General features: G+C 43.5%; 1 protein-coding gene across 2 annotated transcripts in view; it reads right to left on the bottom strand.

The window, feature by feature from the left end:
* Positions 1–668: 668 nt before the first annotated feature.
* The window catches only part of kif13ba (kinesin family member 13Ba), a 46,193-nt gene continuing 24,598 nt past the window's right edge, over positions 669–22,263 (bottom strand). The window contains exons 9-38 of one of the 2 annotated variants that reach the window (XM_062389719.1): positions 18,699–18,811; positions 18,288–18,399; positions 17,939–18,151; positions 17,745–17,855; positions 17,513–17,647; positions 17,079–17,209; positions 16,836–16,922; positions 16,428–16,618; positions 16,055–16,334; positions 15,806–15,968; positions 15,548–15,703; positions 15,212–15,361; positions 14,771–14,896; positions 14,465–14,638; positions 14,162–14,319; positions 13,907–14,039; positions 13,647–13,802; positions 13,425–13,524; positions 13,208–13,334; positions 13,023–13,078; positions 12,718–12,842; positions 11,807–12,082; positions 11,569–11,721; positions 11,373–11,450; positions 10,748–10,798; positions 10,466–10,622; positions 9,536–9,666; positions 8,695–8,754; positions 6,825–7,407; positions 669–6,404 (exon numbers count right to left, since the gene is read on the bottom strand). In XM_062389719.1, the coding sequence (XP_062245703.1) occupies positions 6,199–6,404; positions 6,825–7,407; positions 8,695–8,754; positions 9,536–9,666; positions 10,466–10,622; positions 10,748–10,798; positions 11,373–11,450; positions 11,569–11,721; positions 11,807–12,082; positions 12,718–12,842; positions 13,023–13,078; positions 13,208–13,334; positions 13,425–13,524; positions 13,647–13,802; positions 13,907–14,039; positions 14,162–14,319; positions 14,465–14,638; positions 14,771–14,896; positions 15,212–15,361; positions 15,548–15,703; positions 15,806–15,968; positions 16,055–16,334; positions 16,428–16,618; positions 16,836–16,922; positions 17,079–17,209; positions 17,513–17,647; positions 17,745–17,855; positions 17,939–18,151; positions 18,288–18,399; positions 18,699–18,811 (4,692 nt within the window). In that variant the 3' untranslated portion in view covers positions 669–6,198. The remainder of the gene's footprint in view (positions 6,405–6,824; positions 7,408–8,694; positions 8,755–9,535; positions 9,667–10,465; positions 10,623–10,747; positions 10,799–11,372; positions 11,451–11,568; positions 11,722–11,806; positions 12,083–12,717; positions 12,843–13,022; positions 13,079–13,207; positions 13,335–13,424; positions 13,525–13,646; positions 13,803–13,906; positions 14,040–14,161; positions 14,320–14,464; positions 14,639–14,770; positions 14,897–15,211; positions 15,362–15,547; positions 15,704–15,805; positions 15,969–16,054; positions 16,335–16,427; positions 16,619–16,835; positions 16,923–17,078; positions 17,210–17,512; positions 17,648–17,744; positions 17,856–17,938; positions 18,152–18,287; positions 18,400–18,698; positions 18,812–22,263) is intronic. The other variant, XM_062389726.1, reaches the window with a different exon arrangement.

Raw genomic sequence — 22,263 nt, 5'->3', positions numbered from 1 at the left:
TGAGGTTTCACTTTCAGCTGCTTCCTGTATATGTCCATCTGACCATAAAACCATGGTGCATTTAAATAAATGTATCTTAATTCTTAATTTTAAGGACCTGACAAGTTTATATCAGATCTTTTGGTTTTCTAAGAACTGTCACGTTTTTTTAGAATAAGATGTACTAGGTCTTAAATATGTTCAGGTTGGTTTTAATCATGTGAAACAAACATTGTTGAAATGCTGAATGTTTATTCCAGGGACGTCTGCTCAAAGAAGCTGATTCCAACGCTTGAAACTGTTTGACCTATAAAAATTTGTCTGAATTAAATTTGTATTAAAACTAATCATCCATATTAGTAACAGCACCTCAAATGAGCAGTGAGACTTCTCCCACTAAGGTGGTTTTATCTTGTTTAAAGAACAAACCCTCAGAGTGAAACTGGATGAAACAATCCCAACTCAAGGTCCACCCACCAGGTTTTTTCTGAGCCTTCATCAGTATCAGTCTTCATCAGAGGGTGAAGTTCACAAGACAACAATTTGAGAAATTAGCTACTGTGACTGCATGCTGATCTGTCTCCATGACAACCGAGACCTTCATCCGCTGAGGATCCCATGTGATGTGAACATTGTGTTACAAGAAAGAAGATTTACGATCAGCGCACACAAAAATCTTTCAGACGGGCAACGACTCCAAATCTTTTATATGTGATACATCTCCTGACATCCGTCGACTTACAGCTGCTTTAATTCACCACCTAGCTTCATGTAAATTGCAGTCATAACAGAACGACTCGGCTTCAGTCTTTAAACATTTATTCTCTTGGTACAAATAAAAGAACAAATGCTCTTGTTAATCTTCCTTTTGTTTATTTCTTTCTTACCAGATTACTGTTCAGATGATAGAAAATGATAAATGTATTATAACACAGGATTATTCTTTGGATTGCAGCATAGAATTACATAAAACCATTAAATTAATCAACAAACCCAAACTTGTGCTCAGATGGTTGTTTTATAAGTCTTAATATGCGCATATTTATACACACACATACACTGAACTACCACTCTGATGGTGCACTCGCACGCACAAATGACACATCAACACAAACCTGCTCCACAGAATCAACAGTAGCAATGAGAGATATCGATTAGTCGGGATGATGGAGATATATTGATAATGTAGATGAGGCTGAGGCCACATTAAGACCATTTTGATGATGTAAATGTGTGACAGGATACAGGAAGGGCTTCTTTTTTTTGCAGGAATGTCTCCCTGACTTTAAAAGCACCAAACCCTCCACTTCAGCTTCTATTATTACACAGCTCAGTTTATTATGGCTGCAGGTACCTGGGAGGAATATTGTTAACAACTGTCTTCAAAATGCAACACGAGGAGCAGCCGCAGCTCTCAATGGAAAATAAATAAAGCTGTAAAAAGGTTGTGCCGTATCACCTCGCAGCCGTGTATTGCTAATGCATGGAAGAGAGCTGGACGCAGACAGTGGAGAAGTGAAGCAGGTACAGCTCTTAATCAGCTGAAAGGCCTCAGGGAGGAAGTTGGCAGAGCGCGACGCGGGACAGAGGTAGTCACAAGGTGGAAACTCGCTTCGGAGGCAGGAACGGAACATTGATTATAGGTTTGATGTGATCCCGGGCAGGCAGACGCTGTGATGCACGCTGCTGGGGGGGCAGTGTGGGATGCAATATTTAAAGTTTGACAGTAGCCACCAGGGGGCGACATAATGGCCTTCCCTCTCCAAATGACTCCAGGTTTTAAAAATGTTAGGTTTTTGACATCTTTATTGTTTCATAGTCAAACCAAAGTGGGTTAATATGGATTTTGAACGCTCACGCTGAATCCGCACAGGACACTGAGGGTTCTGCAGTTGGGATTATTCCTGCTAAAACCGGTCTGGCTCCAGTTTAAAGGCCACGTTAAGGCAGAGAGGAGACACGCTGCTCTGAACCAGAGGTCCCAATGCTGCAGCAGCACGTGGCCAAATGCAACAAAAGATATGGAACCAAAATCTAGGCAAAACAGGAGCACTTACGATAAAAGAAAGAAACAAGAATAAAACAGTCAAATAAAAAAAAATGAAAACATTGTGAGGGTATGAAGACTCAGATCAGAAGACTGTCTGAAAGTTCCTGGACACATAAGTAAAATGACAAAACGTGGTTCTGATGGTGGAGACAGTCACATGAATAATACTTTAGGCTTTACTGTAATCTACAGTTGGACACCATCACTGAAGTGGATCATGTGTTTCTATCTGATGTCAGTGTCACACTTCACCTGATGACGCATGATGCTGCACCTGCATTGAGACAAGTAGAGCTCTGCGGGAAGTTATCTGAGCACTACATTTGAGCTGAGCTAAGGTGTAAAATACAGTGTTGCATTTCCCTCTTTTGACATGACTGGCAGTAGAACAGTGGGTGAAGGAATATTGCTCCAAAAAACCTCAATGTTGACATGAAAGCTGAAAAATTAATACATCTGAGTGATAAAAATCTGGTTATATTTTCTTCCTACTTGTTCCAGAGATGAATTATTTGATTTCCCTCTGGAGACGTTTGTGCAAATGAACTGAAGCACTGATATGAAAAACAGTGTGTGGAAGATACATGGTTTCGTGGTTTCAGAGGCACAATAACATAAAGAAGCCAGAAGCCTGAAGTGATCTCTAACCCCCGAACCCAAGTGTGCAGGCTGAGACCAGCCACAGAGACGGGGGGGTTGGGCGAGCGTCTCTCACCCACAGCTACAAGTATCGTGAGGAAAGACGCAGCCATTGGTCGCTTCCCATCTCGGTAAGAACTCGCTGACACAACTGGATCAAAGCCTGTAGCCCCCCCAACACTCGCACACATGCACACACGCACACACACACACACACACACACACAAAAACTTTCCTCCCACTCTTCATTTACCACGTAACTATTATGATCCACAATTTAACAAAAACTAAACCAACAAGTCCAAGCTACATAGCACCTCACTAACCTGCCAACCAATAACAAACCAGACCTACAGTACCCAACCAATCAGAGGACTCCAGGGTCCTGGGGCTTTAAGGCCGGTAATAAATACACAGGCAATAACTAGAAGATGGCGACACACCGTGTCCTCGTCTCACACTTCAGCTTTAACAGACAGTTTCATTCCTCCTTTAAAATCAATGCAGAGCGGATTTTATTATTCTAGCCATCACTTCTTCAAGGCTCACTGTACAAAGTGCCTCGTTTTCAAAAGGTTACCTTTTCATGAAAAATATATTGGTCACTGAACCCAAAGCGCTGACATTAGTTTCAGGATTGAAAAAGAAAAGACAAATATAGAAGTCTAATCTCGTAAACAGAAAGATACACTGAGAGTGAGAGATAAATCAATTGATCCATTTACAGGTAAATTTACAATGCTAATAGCAGCAATTTTCATGGAACCATTTGTGCAAGATTTATTCAAATAAAAGGCTTTATCAATTTTCATGCGATAAAGGCATGTGTACGAGCATTTAAATATAAATAGTAAGATCTCGCTTCTTGAATTAAGAAACACATGATATACAGGAATGAGGAAAAACGAACACATGTTATCAATAAAGACGATCGTGTTTGGAAATACTCGGTGCCTTTACATGCACTTATAGTATTCCATATAAAGTATTTATACAAGTTGATATATCATCTCCATCTGAAATCCATCAGATTATTTTGTATGCAATTAACTGTTACCATAGAAACAGCCAACGACGACAACGCATGAGTCCGTGGACATGAAGGAACACGTCCACAAACATGTCCACGGACACATAAAGGTTCGTCATCAGGATATGAACTGAACCTGGCAGATTCAGCCAATCAGCACGATCCCTCTGAGAGGCTGAGGAGGACTCGGACACTTCACACATTGACCACAGAGTGCCACAGTGCCCACCCTCTTTTACAACAGCTCTGGTTCTGAACATTAATTTCCAATTAATTTACTGCAATGAGTTTTCAGAAAAAAACTGGCCAACCAGCTAATATGTAATTCTTTAAAGAGTGAAGGAAGTACGCATCCTCTAAACCACTGCGAGTGATCCCAGAGAGTTTGTGATGTTTTCTGTAAAGTTTGATCACGTGATCTATGCAGCAGAGGTTATACGTCACTTCCTGCTGCACCCAGCTGCTCCACCTCTCGCCTGAGTAATGCAGAGGATTTGATGCTGTAGTGAAAGTGTCTGTGCAGAGAACCTCCCGCTGTGTTGTGCATGAGTGGAAGACAGACTCTGGGTCACCTCCGTAGCCAATCGTGCGGATTCTACCCGCAGGTCATTTCTGAAATTGCTTGGGTGACTCTTTCATTAGACCCCTCCCACATGACGAACATATGTCCATCACACTCTGCACTCGCTGCTCTTTCCTTGTAGTCTTCATGGCGTAACCCTGATGACATCACAGGGTTATTGTCTCAGACCGGACAGAAAGCTCCTCCAGAGCCACACCAGGCGAGACAGAGTATGGACTGTTTATAGACGCTGAGGAGGAATAAACTGAACTTCATCTGGAAAACGTTTGGATTGGCCCTTTAACTTGGAAATGTTTTTCAAGCGCATGTGTATTCTGTCAACATTCCTCATAGATTTATGACCAACGCTAAGTATCCAACAGCTGCGGTGCACTGCCAATGCTTTCCTATAAATTATTACACAGGAATGAGGTCAGTATTAAACGTTAAAAGTCCCTCAAGGATTTTCAATAAAAAAATTAACTAAAAAATTAAAAAATCCCAAAGTTCGTCCCATCTTCGTCATTTACTCCAGCAGATGTGTCAGGAAGGTTACATCAGTCTTCGGTGTTTTAAAAACTTTCCCAAAATGTACATCTCAGCTCATCTCCCATTTGTGTGTCATATTGAAATAAAATATAAAACTTAAATTTCTTTTTTTGAAACAATAAAAGCACATTAAAATGCATAGAAGCAAATCCTTCCTCTTCTCAAGCCTGATGCTCCTTGCAGGATAACTTGCTTTCTTTTCCTCAATGTGCACACGTGCCTATTTCCACCAACGCACCCCCACAGTACTACTCTATAGACCTCCTGGTTTCAGAGGATAACCACAAAACTCCCTGTCAAATTCAGACATCCAGAGAGCCCAGATAGGCTTGTCTCCACATTCCACCAGCCTCTGTCTGATATCATGTCCTCTACCCCTCCATTTCGCCGCCTCACGTACAGAAGCTTCTAATCCAACATCTCAAGTGCAAAATCGACTTTTAAAACCTCCCAGTAGAAAACTAACTCTCTCCCATAGTGGCTCTGTCCAACAAGGACGCACTTTTCCTGCTCTACACGTCTCATCTTCAACTCCCAACACGACTACAACAACATGATCTTGTGCATACATGTCAACACTGTACAACATTTACAAATACACACATAAACACACACACACACGCGTCCATCCTTAACCTTTCCCCACTACAGTCCCTGAGATCACCTCACACGTAGCACAAGGCTTTCTCCTCGACACAAACACAGCCAACAGAAATTAAATACACAGAAATAAAAACTGCAAAACAAGCCGTGGTGAAGGCACATTTTGGGAGAGTCTCATCTTCGAGAGAAAAGGACCCAGAGGGTTCAGGAAAGTGGCAGCCGGAGCGGGGAATTCTGGGACATCAGGCCTACACTTCATATCCAGGGATGCAAACACATCACAGGTTGGAAACGCAGCAGAAGTAAGCTGCAACTGTGAGGGTTGACAGCATTTGTTTGTTTTTTTACCTGCACCGGATTTAAAACATAGTTAAATGTGAGTAGTTTGCATCCGTGTATATCAGCAGAGAAAACAGATCAGAGCATCTGCAGCGTCGAGGCCACTCCCTCCAAAAGGGCTGACGCTCCAAACATGAGAAGATCTGCTTCCATTCACTCTCAGCAGTCGTCCCACTGACCGCCATCCATTTTAATTTACGTTCCAAGATGTCTTTTCATAGACTTCTGCATACACTGCATAGTCTTTCATCAACTCACTCTGAATTGTCTCTTTCCAACCATTGACAGTGAATGGATGTGAGTGTTGTTCCCTTCAATAGAAGCATTGGCAGTAAGTTAGTTCTGATGCATAAGCCTGTTGCATAGCTGATAGCCGGAGCAGGAGAAGAAGGTGGACCAGGGTTGTAAGGAGTTCATTTCTCCCATCAAGCTCCTTGCTTCTGGGTTTCAACTGCTCCAGGACTTGCGGTTCTCCCCCCTCCGTGCAACAATGGCTTCTCCTCGCAGAATGGGGACGTGGGCGGCAGGAGGAAACTCTCCCGTCTGCCGACTGGTCCTATCACGACAGGACAGACGGTCTGGGCGAACCAGCACCCCGTAACCCGGTTTACAGTGGAAGTACCGGTGACCTCCGACTGATCCGTCATTCTTACCTGGAGGAACAAAACCACAACATTATAATCCTCATCATTTATATCACCATGTTCGTTTGTTTTCAAAGGTTCAGTGTGTAGAATTTAGTGACATCTAGTGGTGAAGTTCTATGTTGCAACTGAATACCCCCACCTCACCCTCCCCTATTAAACATAAGAGACCTTAGTTGTCTTGAAAACGTATAATGTGTTTGGTTTGTCCAGTTTGGGCTACTGTAAAAAACATGGCGGCCTCCGTAGAGAGGACCCGCTCCCAATGTAAATAATAAAGCTTGTAAATATAAATCCAAATAAAAGTGAGGATCTAGTGAATATAAATGTGGTTTAATAAGGAGACTGTTGGGACTCGTCGTATGAACTCTCTGAGTGCCTTTCTAGTTTGTGTGTGTAATTTGGTTAAACCTTTAATCGTGTACTTACCTACAGGCGTATCCAGCTCCACCCCCACCCACACGCCCTCCGCAAACTGCGTCATTCCCATGTAGCGCACTGTCCCCGCCTTATTGCCTCCGACCGTGACATACGACCCGTCCGTCAGCCAATCAGGCAGAATGTCCACACGGCTACGCTCTTCATCGTCCACTAAGATTTCCAGCCGCTCAAAGCCTTCCCCTCCTCCGCCTGAATTTACCAGCTTCTGTTTGGAGAAGGAGTTTTCCGCCTTGACGTTGTTGTGATTGGCTGAGCTGTTTGAAGAGGGTGGCGCGATGGCGGCCATCTTGGCGGCGCACTGAGAAGGAGAGGTCACAACATCGTTCCCGTCAGCCCCCTGCTGCTGCTGCTGGGGATTTGAGGGTAACGCGGTCTCAGCCGCCAGGAGGGAGGAAGACGAGGAGGAAGGTTGGAGGACGTCAGACAGGGTAACCGTAGAAACGCTAGTGGAGAAGTAGCCGCTTGACGACTGGCTGAGGGAGGTGATGTCATGCGGGTCATGCACAGGAAGAGGAGGGACTTCTGGGAACTCTGCCCGCTTGTCTTTGGTTGGGGGCTGCAGAATAACGGTCTACAGGAAACCCACAGTTGCCACAGGAACGGAGGGAGAGAGGAGAACATGCAGACAAGGCAAAAAAATAAAAATAAAAAATCAGCACTAATAATCAACTTCCCTAGATATGCTATAATCATTTTTTGAGCCAAAAGGAAGGAAGGTAACAAGTGCATGGTCTGTTATGTGTTTGTATTATTTGTATTAATTTCCCTCACTTGTCCTTTTACGTCTGGACGTGATCAAGAATCGAGGTGTAACCAGAAGAATAAATGAAGTTGATAGCAGTAATTTAGAATTACAGGAATAAGAGTTCCTTCATAAAGTCGTTTCAGTGTAAGTAAATCCTCATTCTGTGTAATAACACTGTTCAAGCAAAGATACTCTGAGAGGTTTGCAGTCTGAGTTAGTCAGATCTAGTGCGTGTCCTCCAGAGTCGCTGTGTTTATAGTACGATAGAAAAGGAAAATACGATTTGGTGTTTTCCATAATAGGGACTAAGAGTCAGAATGTCTCTGATACTTCTGCCTCTCTCTCTTGACACTCCCCTATTAAACTGCTCTGAGGTCAGTATGGACAGATAGAACTCAAGGGACCAATGATGCTTCAATGTGAATATAAGCACGTAAGAGTTTTACTAAAATAAACCTGACTCAAAGGGATAGTTCACCCAGAAATGAAATTCACTCATCATCTACTCACTCCTATGCCGAATGGGGGGGTGGCTGAAGTGCTTGAGTCCACAAAACATTTTTTGAGTTTCAGGGTAAACAGTGTAGCTGATTAGTGACCCATCTTCAGACGTTACATGCCTCCATACTGCTCGTGTGGTGTCATCAAAGGATCTTTAATCCCCGACATATATATTGACTCGAAACGAGGTCATTTACATTGTGTTTTAAACCAAAGATGGTTCCTGAATGGACCTTTTCAGAAGATATCAGCAGACATTTCGGCCTAAAACCTGGTGTAAATTACCTCGTTTCAAGTCAAATTGAAATGTCCGGGCTACCGAACACTTGGATGACACCACACAAGCAGTATGGAGGCATTTTATGGTTTTGCTGTTGTTGTATTACGTCTGAAGTAGGACTCACCATTGACTTCAACTATATTGGATTCTGCTCAAACAAAGTTTGCCCCTGAGACTCCAGAAGTGTCACACTTCACCCCCCTTCCCCAATCGCCATATTTATGAGTAGACGTTAAACAAAATTTAATTTGAAGTTACTGATTAACAAACAGAAGTGATAAAACAAACAGAAGTCAACATGTAAGGGGAGGGAGGACGGGGCACAATCTCACCGTCTCGGTCTTGACCCTGTTGTCGTCCCCTCCGGGTGATGTAACAATGCGAGGCACATGCTGCCGGGATACGTCAACAAAGGTCAGGACAAGGAAATAAGGGTACATGTATGCATGCACATATCAATCAATTTGATTGATTGATCAACCAGTATATGTTCACTATACTGGAAATGTACTAGTCATAACATTCTAGTATAATGTTTTACTATTTAAAGTTTTTAAAAGTTTTACATCCATTCCTCCAATAGCGCTATCTTGATCCTACCCAAACATTTTAACACAATCAAATAAAGCTCCACTCAAAGTTCCACTAAATCGTTGTACAATTTTTTTTCTCTGATTTGGCTTGTAAATCAAACAATATCCATGCGTGTGAGGTGAATTATTAACTTAATTACTATTGAACTACTCGGTTCAGATTCAGACAAAACAAAATGCCTATCTCGGGCTAGGACAAGTTCGGACGGTAAAATGATTTCTACTGAAGAGTTTCACCTCCTCCAGCTTGATGTGTCATTCTGTGGCAGGATGACACATTAGGTAACAGCAGGAGGACCAGACTCAGCATGTCTCTTCTTGCACGTTATGTAGTGATTAAACAAAGTTTGGCGTAGGGTGTGACTCCCTGTCGTCAGTCAGTCGTGCAGTGTGACCTCACAATGACTGCAAGACTAACAAGACAAGTTGTGAACTGTGCAACTGTGAAAATCGTGGAGTGCAAACTGGATTTAACCAAAAATGAAATCCAAGTGCCTTGCTCAAGGACATCTTGACTGTAACTGGTGAGGCAATAGAGAAGGTTTGTGCCACTGGGCTCTAGGACCCAGTCTCTGCTGACCTGCTGGCTGTTTGGTGAAGGTCTCAGCTCCTTCTTTTCATCTCGTGCAGGAAACAGGGACTTTAGCAGTTTCGGCATCTGAGGAACCAGCGCCTTCACTGAAAGATAAGAGGCAGCAAGTCCTAAGCGACCTGGGGGAGGGAGGTGGGGAGACGAGAGTGGAGGAAGAGGATGTAGAAGAGAGGAAGGAGGCAAGGAAACAGGAGGAGGTACGGGAGGTAGAGGACGTGTGAAAGATTAAGACAGGAAGTTGAAAAGCGAGTTCAGGAAATGGCCAAAACCCCCAAACCCAGTGAAAGACTGACGAGAGAAAACATCCGCCGGCGCAGGCGGAGATGGTTGTTTGAGCAATTACAATGAAAAACATTCTAGGAGCAGTCTATTAACTGGAAACAGAAATGAATCAAAAATCGATTAACTCTGTTCATTTTGAAAACAGAGTTAATCTCAAACATGTGTCACAGTAACAGGGATTGTGACTGACATGGAAAATAAATCACTATGAATCAGTCGACAGAGATGCAGATGATCAGAAGCTCTAATCTCAAGTCATGAATATGAGCAGAGAGGAAAAGGCATGAAACAGCACGAAACCAAAAGAGGGAAGTAGGAGGAGAGATATTACATATCACATTTGCTGGGAATGATGGGAACAGAGAATAAACCCAATGTCTTACAATGTAAACAACACGGGATGTTGTAGTAAAATATGTTTTTATGGAAGCATCAGACAGAAGAAGGGATGAGGTCGAAAGACCAAGAGGAGAGGGCATAAAAATAAAGGATTATTGAGAAGAAATGAATTAACCCAGAAAAGAAAAAAAGGAGGAGAGGAGAATGAAAGAAGGAGGAGTAAGAGAGTAAGATGTACGAGTACAGGAAAGTCATGGGGGAGGAGAGACAGAGGGGGGTTAAAGGGAGGAGGTTTACCTTGCTCTGGTTCCTGATTCTGTGGCGGGGTTGTAGCAAAGGAAGTACTGGATGAAGAAAGGGAGCTGGAGTAGGTGGACGGGGAGGAGGCTGGGCGGGGGAGGGTGCGGTGAAACTGAGAAGGCATGAAGATGTCCTGCTGACTCTCCCATCGACCCTGTGGAGGAGACAGGCAAAGAGACGACAGCACAAAGGCATGAAAAGGTGAAATAACTATCAGATATGTGTACTGTTATTTTTTTTTTTGCCAAATGTTAATAAATTCTACAAGAAGTATGTTACCTTATCATCCAGCAGGCAGGTTGTGGATAAATCTTGTCTACTTCCAGACAGCTGAGGATGGACAGAGATCAAATTACAATATACTAGTATCATCTCATAAGCCGCTTTCAGACATGCACTGAACTCCAGATAATCTCCTGACATTCTCCAGAGGGGCTGCATGTGAGAATGCAAATGTGTTTCTCCTGCCAGCCCCCTCGTAGTAACTCTAGACAATATCTGGATTAGCCAATGTGAGAAAACAGCAGGTGACCCTCCAGAGGATTCACGATGGGCGAGTGGGTTTGTTGATGTTTTTCAACCACATGGAAGAAGGACAATTAAAATAAACTTGAGGAAAACTAATATCTCAGGATGAAAATGAGGTGCCATACACATAGAGGACCCAAAATAGAGATTCAAGAGAGCTTTTGGTGATAATGTGCTGTAAACAGAAAAAGGTGATCTCTGCAGCACCCCCCTCTCTTAAAAACTCCCTCAGGTAGATTCTGTGTTGCTGTGAATGTGTCTGAGCTGAGAATCTCCCACTGCGTTCATATGTGAAAAGCAAACGCAGAACAAAGTCCGGCCCCAATTCTGTGGACATTCTCTGGAGTTCATGGCTGAAAATGTCTTTGTGATTTACCCTGTGGACAGATGGAGAACTTATGCTCCGTCTGTTGCTCCTGCCTCTGCCAGCCAGTTGCTCCTTCACTGCAACCTCCTAGAACAAACGAACAAACACACACATTGATAGTGTCTAGTTTTATACTAGCTCCACAAATATCATATCTATCGTTTTGTGTGTGTTTATATGCATTTCCATTAGTTTCTCTATCTACCTGTCTTAGTCTGTCCAGAGTCAGGATGTTCTCCAGACTCATGACACTTCGGAGGTATTTCTCGATGGCAGCCTCTTCATCTCCTGACTGGCTGTTGTGTGCGCTGGCGGCGAGGTTGGCCAGCATCTCCCTGTCCTCTGATCCGGGGGCGTCCTGATGGGACAGAACATACGAAAACACGTGTTCAGTAATCCACTGTGCTGAACACAGAATGTCTGACATCTTTTCATTTCCTCACCCCGGGGATGTTGGAGACCACCTCGAACGTGACCCCACAGCCTGGGATGGTGCTGCGGGTGGACATCCTTCTGAGGAAGTTGTGGGCAAAGCCTTGGCGGCCGGGATTGACGTTGACACAGATTCTTTTCCTCAACACCAGCTGCATGTCGGCAGGATGGCTGAGCTGGACGATTACTCTGATGGTCAGGTATACCCGCTGCTCGGGCCATGCTCCACCACGACTGAGCTGGGGACATTCATGAATGGTGGAGTCCCATGATGCCTCTGCTTTCACCTGTGGATTCGACACACACAGTTTGTCAGTGAAACTATTGAACACAAGGACTACAGGAATTCCTTTAAATTGTTTAATCCAGGTTCATCCTCACCAGGGTTGCCATATTATTATCTGTTTTACAGAGCGTTCAAACAAATACTGATTAAATTAAATTAAATCACCATCCCCACTCTCTATTTCATTTTTATAGACAACTCATTTGGCAGATTTTTGCAGATCAGAAGTTTTTGATTTGTAAAATACTAGATATAAATATAGAGTCTGACGCTACAGTTATATATAGAAAGTGTCTGATTAGTGCAGCAGCAGGGAAGTGGAGTCTTATGTGATGGGATGAGAATTGACAGACTGTGGCACAAGGTGGCACCCCAGGGAGGAAAAAGCGCCTATTTTGCAACATTTCAGATTTGACCTGATGACACAAGGGAACATGATAACATTGATGTCTGACGAATGTGGCAGCAACACAAGATAACAATTCTAATCCACACACACGCAAGCACTCACGCACGATCAAAGTGCTACTGAGCCTATATGCTGCTTTTCTTGTAAAATGTTTTGTGAAATCTAGTGCTGTCACAAGTTAACTCTCCAGTGGGAAGTTTCCACACCATTTCATCCCTGGTGCTCACCTCTGCATCGTAGTGTTTGACAATTTGCAGGTCAAAGAAGTCATCCTCATCTTCTCCACTCAGAGACGCATCCAAACCTCCGGCCTCAGGAACCTCAAACTGGTCCTGGGAGCTGAGGTCATCGGCTGGAGTAACAACAAGAAGAAAACCATTATAAAGCAGCCTGAGAGTGGAGAAACAATCCTTCAAGCAAAAATTACTCAACCAATAAAAGTGTGTCTTAATATAGATCATAATTTGATGTAATATAATTATTGGCGTATGGATCAGAATTAAATGGTTTTACACCCAAAGAAGGGACGTACGTTTGAGGTTCAGGAAGAGGACAGGAGTATGAGTCTCCATGCCTGGCAGAGGAACCCTGTGAACACACATGCACAACAGCTTATCATCATTACATGTATTTGTCTGTACCTTGAAGTGATGTAGTTTGAACATGAGGAAACATTCATAAATTAGAGACAGGAACCCGTCCTGCCATGTGTCCCACCATTCAGCAGGCGCTCCGGGAATGCCGCTGCCAGCAGAGGGCACCATGACGGCGTTTCTCTCCTCTGTCAGAGTCAAGCGCCACTCCAGCAGCTGAGCCTCCCTCTCCATGTCATCCTCTGTCTTTTCTGTGCACACAACAATACATTTAGCAAGCCCCTCTGAAGACACCACGGACGATTAAATCCCTGAGAATAAAGGAAACAATGGTGTGTTACCTGATTTGCTGACCAGGCTTTGCAGGTGTTGGTCGAGGTATTCCTGTCTCTTGGTGAGAGCGGCTAACCACTGCCCCCGCAAACGTTCCAGATCTCTTTCCTGTCCAAAAAAACCAGTCACTCAATAATCTTTGGCTTCAGTTCAGCAGCAAATTGATTTAAGGTTTAGTGAAATTAGGTAAACAGACACTATGGACAGTCATATATATTCCACTGATCTACCTGATAACTGTCCATCTCATCTTCTTCCGGGTTTGCTGCAGTGTTCCTGATCTCAACGCAGCCCACCGACACAGCAAGCACTATCTCTGAAATCAGAGGCATGGTGCCCGAGTCCTGAACGGAACGCACGTCCACCTGGATCCGCCTTGACTGACCCTACAGATGAGCAGGGAGAGGAAGTGTAGAGGATAGGACATAAGTTTACATTTTTGTATAATATTTAGAAGTTGGCATGTTTGCTGGAGTTTGCTTGTTCCTACCTGCCGAAGCTGGAAGATTCCCCCGGTCCGTATATCTCTAGCAGGAACCACCTCCACTGGGACAAACTCACCGTTCTCGTTTATCTCCAGGATTTGAATCCACAGCTCCAGACGACGCGTTACCTCACTCCATCTACAAAAAACAACATCTTCAACACATCTCGGAAACAGCAAAACACTGGTTTTGCATCAGTTGCTTGAAAACTAGTCTTGTAAGCCAGACTGAGGTGAGTGTGTGTGTGTGTTTGAGTCTACCTGTCTCGTAGTGTGCGTGTCTTGGCCTGGATGATGCTGAGGTCCCAGAGGGCGGGGTTCCTGCCTGCATCTGCCTGCCTGTGGCCATAAACCTCGATGGCGACAGCCCCTTCTGTGAGGTACTCGATGAAATCCTCAGTCACTGACACCGCCAGCTCCTACGGTGCCCACAGAGCCCAGTGTCATATTCACAACCTGGACATGAACACTTGCCCACCCCTGTTATAAAAATCTTCCCTCAAACTACTTATGAAAGCTGTTTGTTGCTATACAAGATGATTCTCCTGCCCCTCCAGTGCTCACCTTGCAGCTGTCAAACACCACCATGCAGTGTGGGTCCTTGGAGCTGGGTGACGAGGATGATGGGTCGACTTCAGGAGCCACGATGATTGGCTCAGACTGGTCCCAGAAGGAGTACTGACAGAAGACGAAGTTGGAGAGGTACTGGGGAAGACCAGTGGCCTGCAGGATCTTAATCTGCAGAGGATGCACAGGCCAAAGGTTGTTTAAACATTTTATAATTAAAATAGAAAGGCTAAATCTGGCTCTTTCTGACTAATCACAATAGACACAGGAGAAAGTGCCACTCTGATGATGTATCTGTCTTACCATGCATATAAATTTGCGATCCTGGATCTCGTTGTCTTGGTTGTTTTCTGGTTCGTCTCCTCCAGCTATGTTGTCCTCTAAGCCGCCTCCAACCCGCACCACCTCCACATGGAGACGCCCTGCCACCTGATCACAGGGAGAGGAGGGAACGCACAAGACACAATGGAAGATGTTATATTTAATAATCCTACTGTCGTTTATCTTTTCCTAGAATTTTGGAATACTTCATTATCATTGTAGTAACAAACTTATGTTCTTAATTTGACCTTTGACCCTGGCATTTTTCCATCTGTTGTGATGGTGATGATCCACTGATTTAATCTCTTTCAGTTGATCAATGAGTCACTCTAGACAGGTGTCAGAGGGATCACTACAAATGGATGGGGGATACATCTAATTTCTTATACTTTTATACTGTGTGTAACTCAACAGTGTCCCTACCTCTCCCTTCTGGTTGATGATGGGAATGGCGTACTGCAGCTTGACATCATAGAATAGACAGGACAGGAAAACATTGGCCACGCCGATCAGACTGTGGTTCTCCTGCTCGTCAAAGAACGGGTCAGCCCGACGGAAATATGAGCGCATCATCTAGACAGAAGAAACCGAGAATGTATTTTAAATAAATGCAAGGTTTAGCACCTGTTAATCACAAGTCACAATCAATACAGTCATTTAAAGAATGTATACACTTCTGCTACTGATGGTGATGTCATTGTGACCAGGCAAGGTTATTATTTTAAGACTTGACATGGCAAAGTTGCCGTGCTAACTCACTGGGTTGTCTTGGTGATTTTGCTGGTAGTCCTGCCACTCCTGGTACAGCTCTCTCATGTCAACCAGTCGGTTCTCCATCTTCTCCAAGCTCCAGATCTGTTTCCCTCGACAACGTCGTCGGACTTGAATCGCTGGTTCACTGAGCACAGCATCCCTCTACACACACACACACACACACACACACACACACACAGATCTCATTAGGTTATGGATTATGAACAGAAGAAAGGACACTTGCTCATGAGTGTGTTTGTGTACCTTGCGGTTTGCGTTGAGGTTGTCTGATGGGATCTGCAGAGTGACTCTGTACTCAGTGTGTCGCTCCAGCTCGTCGGAGATAAAACAGGCTTCTTGCACCAGGAGGTTTGCCCTCACGATCTGTTCCCTCAACCTTCTCAGACTCCTAACCAACACTGCCTCTCTGCAGGGGGTGTCAGGGAAGAAGAGGAAATGTTTAATCTGCAACAAAACAAGCGGGCACATACCGACACACTCACAGACACTCACCTGTCCTCATTCCACTGCTTTAGTCTGCTCTGAGCGCTGGTTGAATGGCTCATCCCTCCCATGCTGAGTCTCTCCAGGCTGCGGTAGTGTGACTGTTGTCCTGGAACTTGCTGGCCGGGCGTCGGCGCTCCAGACTGACCTGTGGACAGACGGTCCGGGTTCAGCTTCTTGCGGAGCTGCTGGAGTTCCTGCTCGTACATCTGACTCTGGCGCTCCAGAGCAGAGCGCTTCTCCTCCTCATGCTGCCTCTCCAGAGACTGGAGGACGGCCTGCATGGGGTCTGACAGGACACAACAGAGAAGAGTTAGAAAACGGACACACGATAATGAACATTGCAGTACATAGATATTTCATTTTCCCAACGTGTCCTTACCATTATTGCCCAGGGCTTTCATCATGACCTCTGTTTGGGCGAACTCGTAGGAGAAGCTGACTTCACTCGACACTTCGCTGGCTGAGTCACCATCTGCATCCAGCTGCTCACTGCTGCCACTGTTCTTCATGACTCCACCCTCACCATACTCTTCCTCCATTCCACGGGAACGTCGCTTAGGCAGGTTGATCCTGCAGGTATCATTTCATTTGCTCAAAACCTGATTGTTCCATCTTCAAATTGTTAAATAAACTGAGTAAAAATGTTGTGATATAAAATAATACATAATTAACACCAAATAGAGTAGAGGGATATCCCATGACATGAAAAAACTATGGAAATTAACAACAACATTTTAACTTTATTTTCCAAACAACATGAAAACCTTTAGGGATTGTATAAAATTACCTAAAGAAGTGATTGTTTCCCCAGAAGATTCGGTCTCCATGGTGAAGCTGCAGAGCGCTGGTTACTGGAGAACCATTAACACATGTCCTATAACACAATGGAAACAGCGGCGTCATTCGGATTTACTCTTAAAACCCGATGTTTCTGTTTGTTAACGAATTATTGATCCTTGCAGTTGTTGTTTTCCTCCCTCAAAACAGAGAGTTGCTCAACACTGGAGCCTGGCCCTGTTATGTAACTTACCGAGCGTTGCGATAAGGGGTGAGGACAACAGCAGTGTCTGGCGTAATGTCGATGATGCAGTGTTCTCCCTGTATACCCATCCCACACAGCTGGATGTCCTGAGAGTCTGCGGAACCCACTTTGGTGTGTTCCTGAGACACAACATTTAAAGAAAATGAGACAAATACTCAAGTGTACTCCTATACCTACAAGTTTGTATTTAATTCATCAGTTCTTATCCAGGCCAATAAACTTCAATATATTTAATCTTGAAAGCTGTTTGATGCTTTCCACTCCAGCAGCCACTGTCAGTCACATGACATCCGCCGATTAGTTGTTAAAATGCAACTTCAGTTTGTATAATGCAAACAGTGTGCATTTGTAAGGATTTCCTATGTCAGCAGAGATGTGTTTTGAATCTGAGTCTACAGAGACACTAAATTATTATTATGTACCTTCAGGTAGTACACCAGCAGTTCATTAAGAGCAGGATCAGCATTAAGGTTGACGAGAAAGCTCTTGTCATCTCCGACTTTAATCCCTGATGACTGGAGAGAAATACCCAGACTCTCCAACTGCTTCTGACGCTCCTGCAAACACACACAAGGACAAACATCATTCTCACGCAGGGATTAAAAAGAGAAATGCAGAAAATCTATTTAATTATTATTTAATTGTTCGTCCAACCTGTGCAACCTCCTCCGTTTTGCGAAGCTTTTGCTCCCAGGTGATGGTCATCTCTTGAATCAACTTCTCAGACTCCTCCAGGCGCTCCTTCAGGTCAGGAGCTTTTAAAGACTGGAGAAAGAAAACTGTGAATGAGCGCGACGGAGAGCTGAGACTTTAACATGCAGATTTCTAAGATTTCTAAGCTGTCTCACCTCTGCCTGAGTGAGCTGCACTCGCAGTTTCTCTACTTCTTCTCTGAGCTCCCTGATGATTCGAGCGTTGGGGTCTTCATTAACGACAGCATGGTTGACTATGCTCTTAGCTCGGTCTGCGTAGCGCAGCGTCGACAGCGTCTCCTCATAATTGTCTGCTGAAGGACTCACGGTTGCAACCATCGCTGTTCGACTGTTGCCCCCCAGACAGTCCTGGACACAGGAGAGAGCGGCAGGGAGAGAGAAAGGAGTAGAAATTAGGTTTGTTGCATTTATGAGACAATGAAAAAATGCACGATAGAATGCATTTCCTCTCTGTGGTGGACACGCAAGTCTATTGTTTCTGTACCTTTAGCAGCCATGTCAGAACAGAGTCTCTGTAAGGGACAAACTTGGTCTTGTTTTTGGCAGTCCCCTGTTCAGCCAGCGCAGAGATCACGAGGCCGAGGGTCGTCAGAGACCTGAAACACACATACACACAAAAACAATGAGATGGGCTTTTCACTTGCTGAAGTGCGACTATCTGGAGGTAAATAACATAAAATTCACCATGAATGTAACATTATCACTATGAATTCTTACACATTTTCAGGTACAGTGCACCTGCAGAGTGATATGACAACTCTCTATTGAAATAATACAAATGGGAAACAAATGTTACACGGCTGTAAACAATCTCAGAGTTCAGGTTCAAGTAAACAGCCTAAATGGGATGACAAGCAATCATGAGTTTGTAAATGTGTGGTCAGTTTTTGCATACTTGTTGATGTTGCTTCCTTCTTTCAGTCGTTCTCCTGCGGCTCCGGTCTTTGCTGCTCGCTCACTCCCAGCCAAATCTACCAGACTCAACCGACTGACCTTTTCCCCACTCGTCTAGAAAAAGAGAGACAGAGAAAGAAACGTCAGATTATAAACTTGAATGTTAAAGAGAACAGTTAAACTGACAAACTTGCTGTCATTTTTTACTTAAACTTTGCTGTATGTAATTTTGACTGTCACCTACTGTTCATCAAAAGCTTTTCCTGCCCACAAGTCATTTAAAACTAAGCACTTTTCTATTCAAGTTGGGGCAAAATTCTAGTTAATCCCACCTCAGACTTTGTCTCTTTTAGTCCCAACTAGTTACAACAGGCTATATTAAACATGAAATACTACTGCCCACAAAGAATTACACCAACCACCTTGAAACTGACATACTGTATGTAACAATAAATGCCACTGTCATCAAGGCATGTTCTGTTGATTTAGTTTGAGTATGACATGGTTGAGCATTGTCAATTCTGTCCATGCTTCGCCTGATCATCTTCTTACAGCTGGCACACATTCCTGATTCAGGGTAGGATTCCATATGGCAAAGAGCGATGTAATGTCCAGCCTGGTGTTTAGACGTACAACTATCCTGGAGCTGGAACATTTACGCAGATCGTGATGTGCTGACACTCCTGAAAGCAGCTTGGTGCAGCCACATAAGTTCTGACCAACCTCTGATGGGACATTAATCACCAGAGACTCAACACCAAGACAATCAACTGCTGACTTTTCAACAGCTTTCAACTGAGCACCGCCCTGATTTGTGAGCATCAGAGCAACACAGAACCCAGACATAAATAACGAGCCATTTACTTTTCATCAGGAACCTCCCCTCATTAATTAGCTGTGAAGTGAATTGGGCTGGAAGCTTTGGTCCATTCTTGCTCTTTTCTCAATGTCTTTAACAGCTAACGCTTTTTTTGTCAGGCTTTGGTTTCCCATCTTTAAGTATTTTTGTCGACAGTTTCTCTCTGTGTCTTTCCAAGAGCTGTTGATATAGATATCACTTCCCCGTCTGTACTGTACAGATCAGATTCCCTTCAGGCCGAGCGTGACAAGCCAGTAGCTGACAAAGCTGAATGTAACACCTGATCTACACCTGCAGCCAGAGCAGAACGTCCGCTGATGCAGTCCTGTGTCTGCACTGAACCAGTGACCTGCTATTCTGTTGACCATAAGTATCTGATAAAGAACTACTCAGGTGTTCTTTCTAAATGTAATACAGATGAATATAAATATTTTCAATATAAATATTAAGTTAAGAGCAAAAAAAAAAATTCTTAGGTCCTTAAGTCTCTTGAGAATTGAATGTAAAACCCACCTCCAGACTGTTATTTATTTATGCTCACAAACACAGTTACATAAATCAAATCTGCAAATTAAGCTGAATTTCTCTTTCTTTCTCTCCCCTTCTCTTTATTGCCGCTTCCCTCCTTCTTTACATTACTTTATTATTACATGTCATTTAGCTGACGCTTTTGTCCAAAGCGACTTACAATCAGTACACTCAACATTCACTGAGGGGTTCAGTATCTTGCCAAGGACACTTCGGTATGCAGATGGGAGAGAGTGGGGTTTGAACCAGCAACCTTCTTGTTGGAAAACCATCACTCTAACCACTAGGCCACACCGCCCCCTCATTCACTTCTTCGCTCTCAGTCTTTTAAAACGAGTCAGGAACCCTGACTGACTCATCCTTCACTTTTGCCAAGTGCTGGCTCATGTGCTAGCTGCTGGGTTGTATTGTAAGGTCTCCACTTTGCAATGCAAAGGGCCTTGAGATGATTATATTGTGCAATAAAAATGTAATCAAATGTCATGGAAATGAATTGAATCGGTACTGCAGTAAGTCATTGTTGTATGTGTGAAGTGGTACGTTGGTTGAAGCAGCATCTGTGTTTGACTGATCAATAATGCTCTGAAAACCCTGTCACCCTGTCTCTGTCTGTTCCTAAACCTTTGGAAGGTACGACATCAGTAACAGTGTCTATTTTAAGCACCTGAAACTTTTGTACAGCAGCTAAATTTAGTCCCTCATTCCTCCACTTGCACACAGTTTTAGCTCTTAAGTTCCTCAAAGGGATCTTGGTGCTCCTGGTAAAGTTCCTTTAAACCCAAAAGCTCAATGCTGAAAAGACCCAGTCATGAAATGAGCTGATAGAGATCAACCTCTGGGAGTACTGGTACAGATCAGCCTGTGGCCGAGAGTAAAGCAAACTATTAAACAAACAAGAGATGTGTATCTGTAACTCTGACCAAAATGAGATCAAAAGACAGATAAAACCTGGGTTTGTTGTTGTTGTAAACTAATATTTGAGAGGCAAACAGATGGAGAGGAGGCAAAGCTGGTGAATATGTGCATCAGCACATACAGTGGGAAGTAACAACTTACTGTAATTGAATTATAACCGCTGCTTAATGCAATAACCAGTTACTGGACCTTAACATACAGCAGCAGGCCCTTTTACCTGGTGGTGTTACACTGAAAGAAACATCAGGAAACCAACTCAGTGCATTCATTGAAGGATGAATGTATTAAGGACTTTTTATCATAAAAGGAAAACACCAAGTGGTTTTATTTCTATTATTGTTATAACTAGAGCCGGGTAATAAAATCAATAATTATCACAACACAAAAGTCCAATATATATATATATATATATATACATGCATATATAGATATTGATACAATCTTTTACATTTCACGGCAAAGAGGTATAACATGTAATTGATCAACTTCAGATGTGACATTCTCTGCCCATAAAAAAAAAAAGAGCAAAAAAGAAATTATAATGTGACATTTATTGTGATGATCTGTGTCAATATCTATTGATTTTCTTTTTTTATCTTGGCTGGTGAGATAGCGAGGAGAAGAAAATGCCAGCTCTTGTGGCATCGTCTTCCCAAATAAAAGATTCAGTTACTGGGAGAGATGACACCAGGGTCAGTAACCAAATCAGCAAGAAGGACATTTGGCTCTTCAGCCTTTGCAGCTTTAAGGTTTTAGCACAGAACAAGTGTCAGGGCATCGTAACTACCCATGCTTGTCATTATGGATAAACATGCAAAAGATTGTCTTGACTCAGCAAAGCAGGGATCAAAACAGCAAACAACTGAGGGTTTGGTGACAAACCGGGCCAAAGTACTAAAGAATGAACTTTGAATGGAGTGTCTGAGCACACCATGCCACTGAAAGGAAATCCTTTGATGAGCTGTCGAGCTGCAGAATGACTCATCCAGCACTGAGTGACTCTGCTGTCTGCTTCTCTCTTTAGAGCTGGATGAGAGATTTATGCATTTTACATGTCATCATTTTCAAGACATGTTAACTACTGACCCACAGAGTGAAGATCAGTAGGAAAAAGACATGTCTGTGATAATTTGAATGGATGAATCTTCTAACTTTTCACGGACACCCATTTGAGAACCACTGATCAGGTTCAGGATGATGAGAAGGTACTGCAGTGGAACATCCTTTGTCTCTGTTACTATTAATAACTGTCGCTGTTATCATT

Source organism: Platichthys flesus, chromosome 1 (genome assembly GCF_949316205.1).
Source record: "Platichthys flesus chromosome 1, fPlaFle2.1, whole genome shotgun sequence".
Taxonomy (NCBI): domain Eukaryota; kingdom Metazoa; phylum Chordata; class Actinopteri; order Pleuronectiformes; family Pleuronectidae; genus Platichthys; species Platichthys flesus.
The sequence above is the reverse complement of the archived record's forward strand: the minus strand, read 5'-3'. Positions and strand labels throughout refer to the sequence as shown.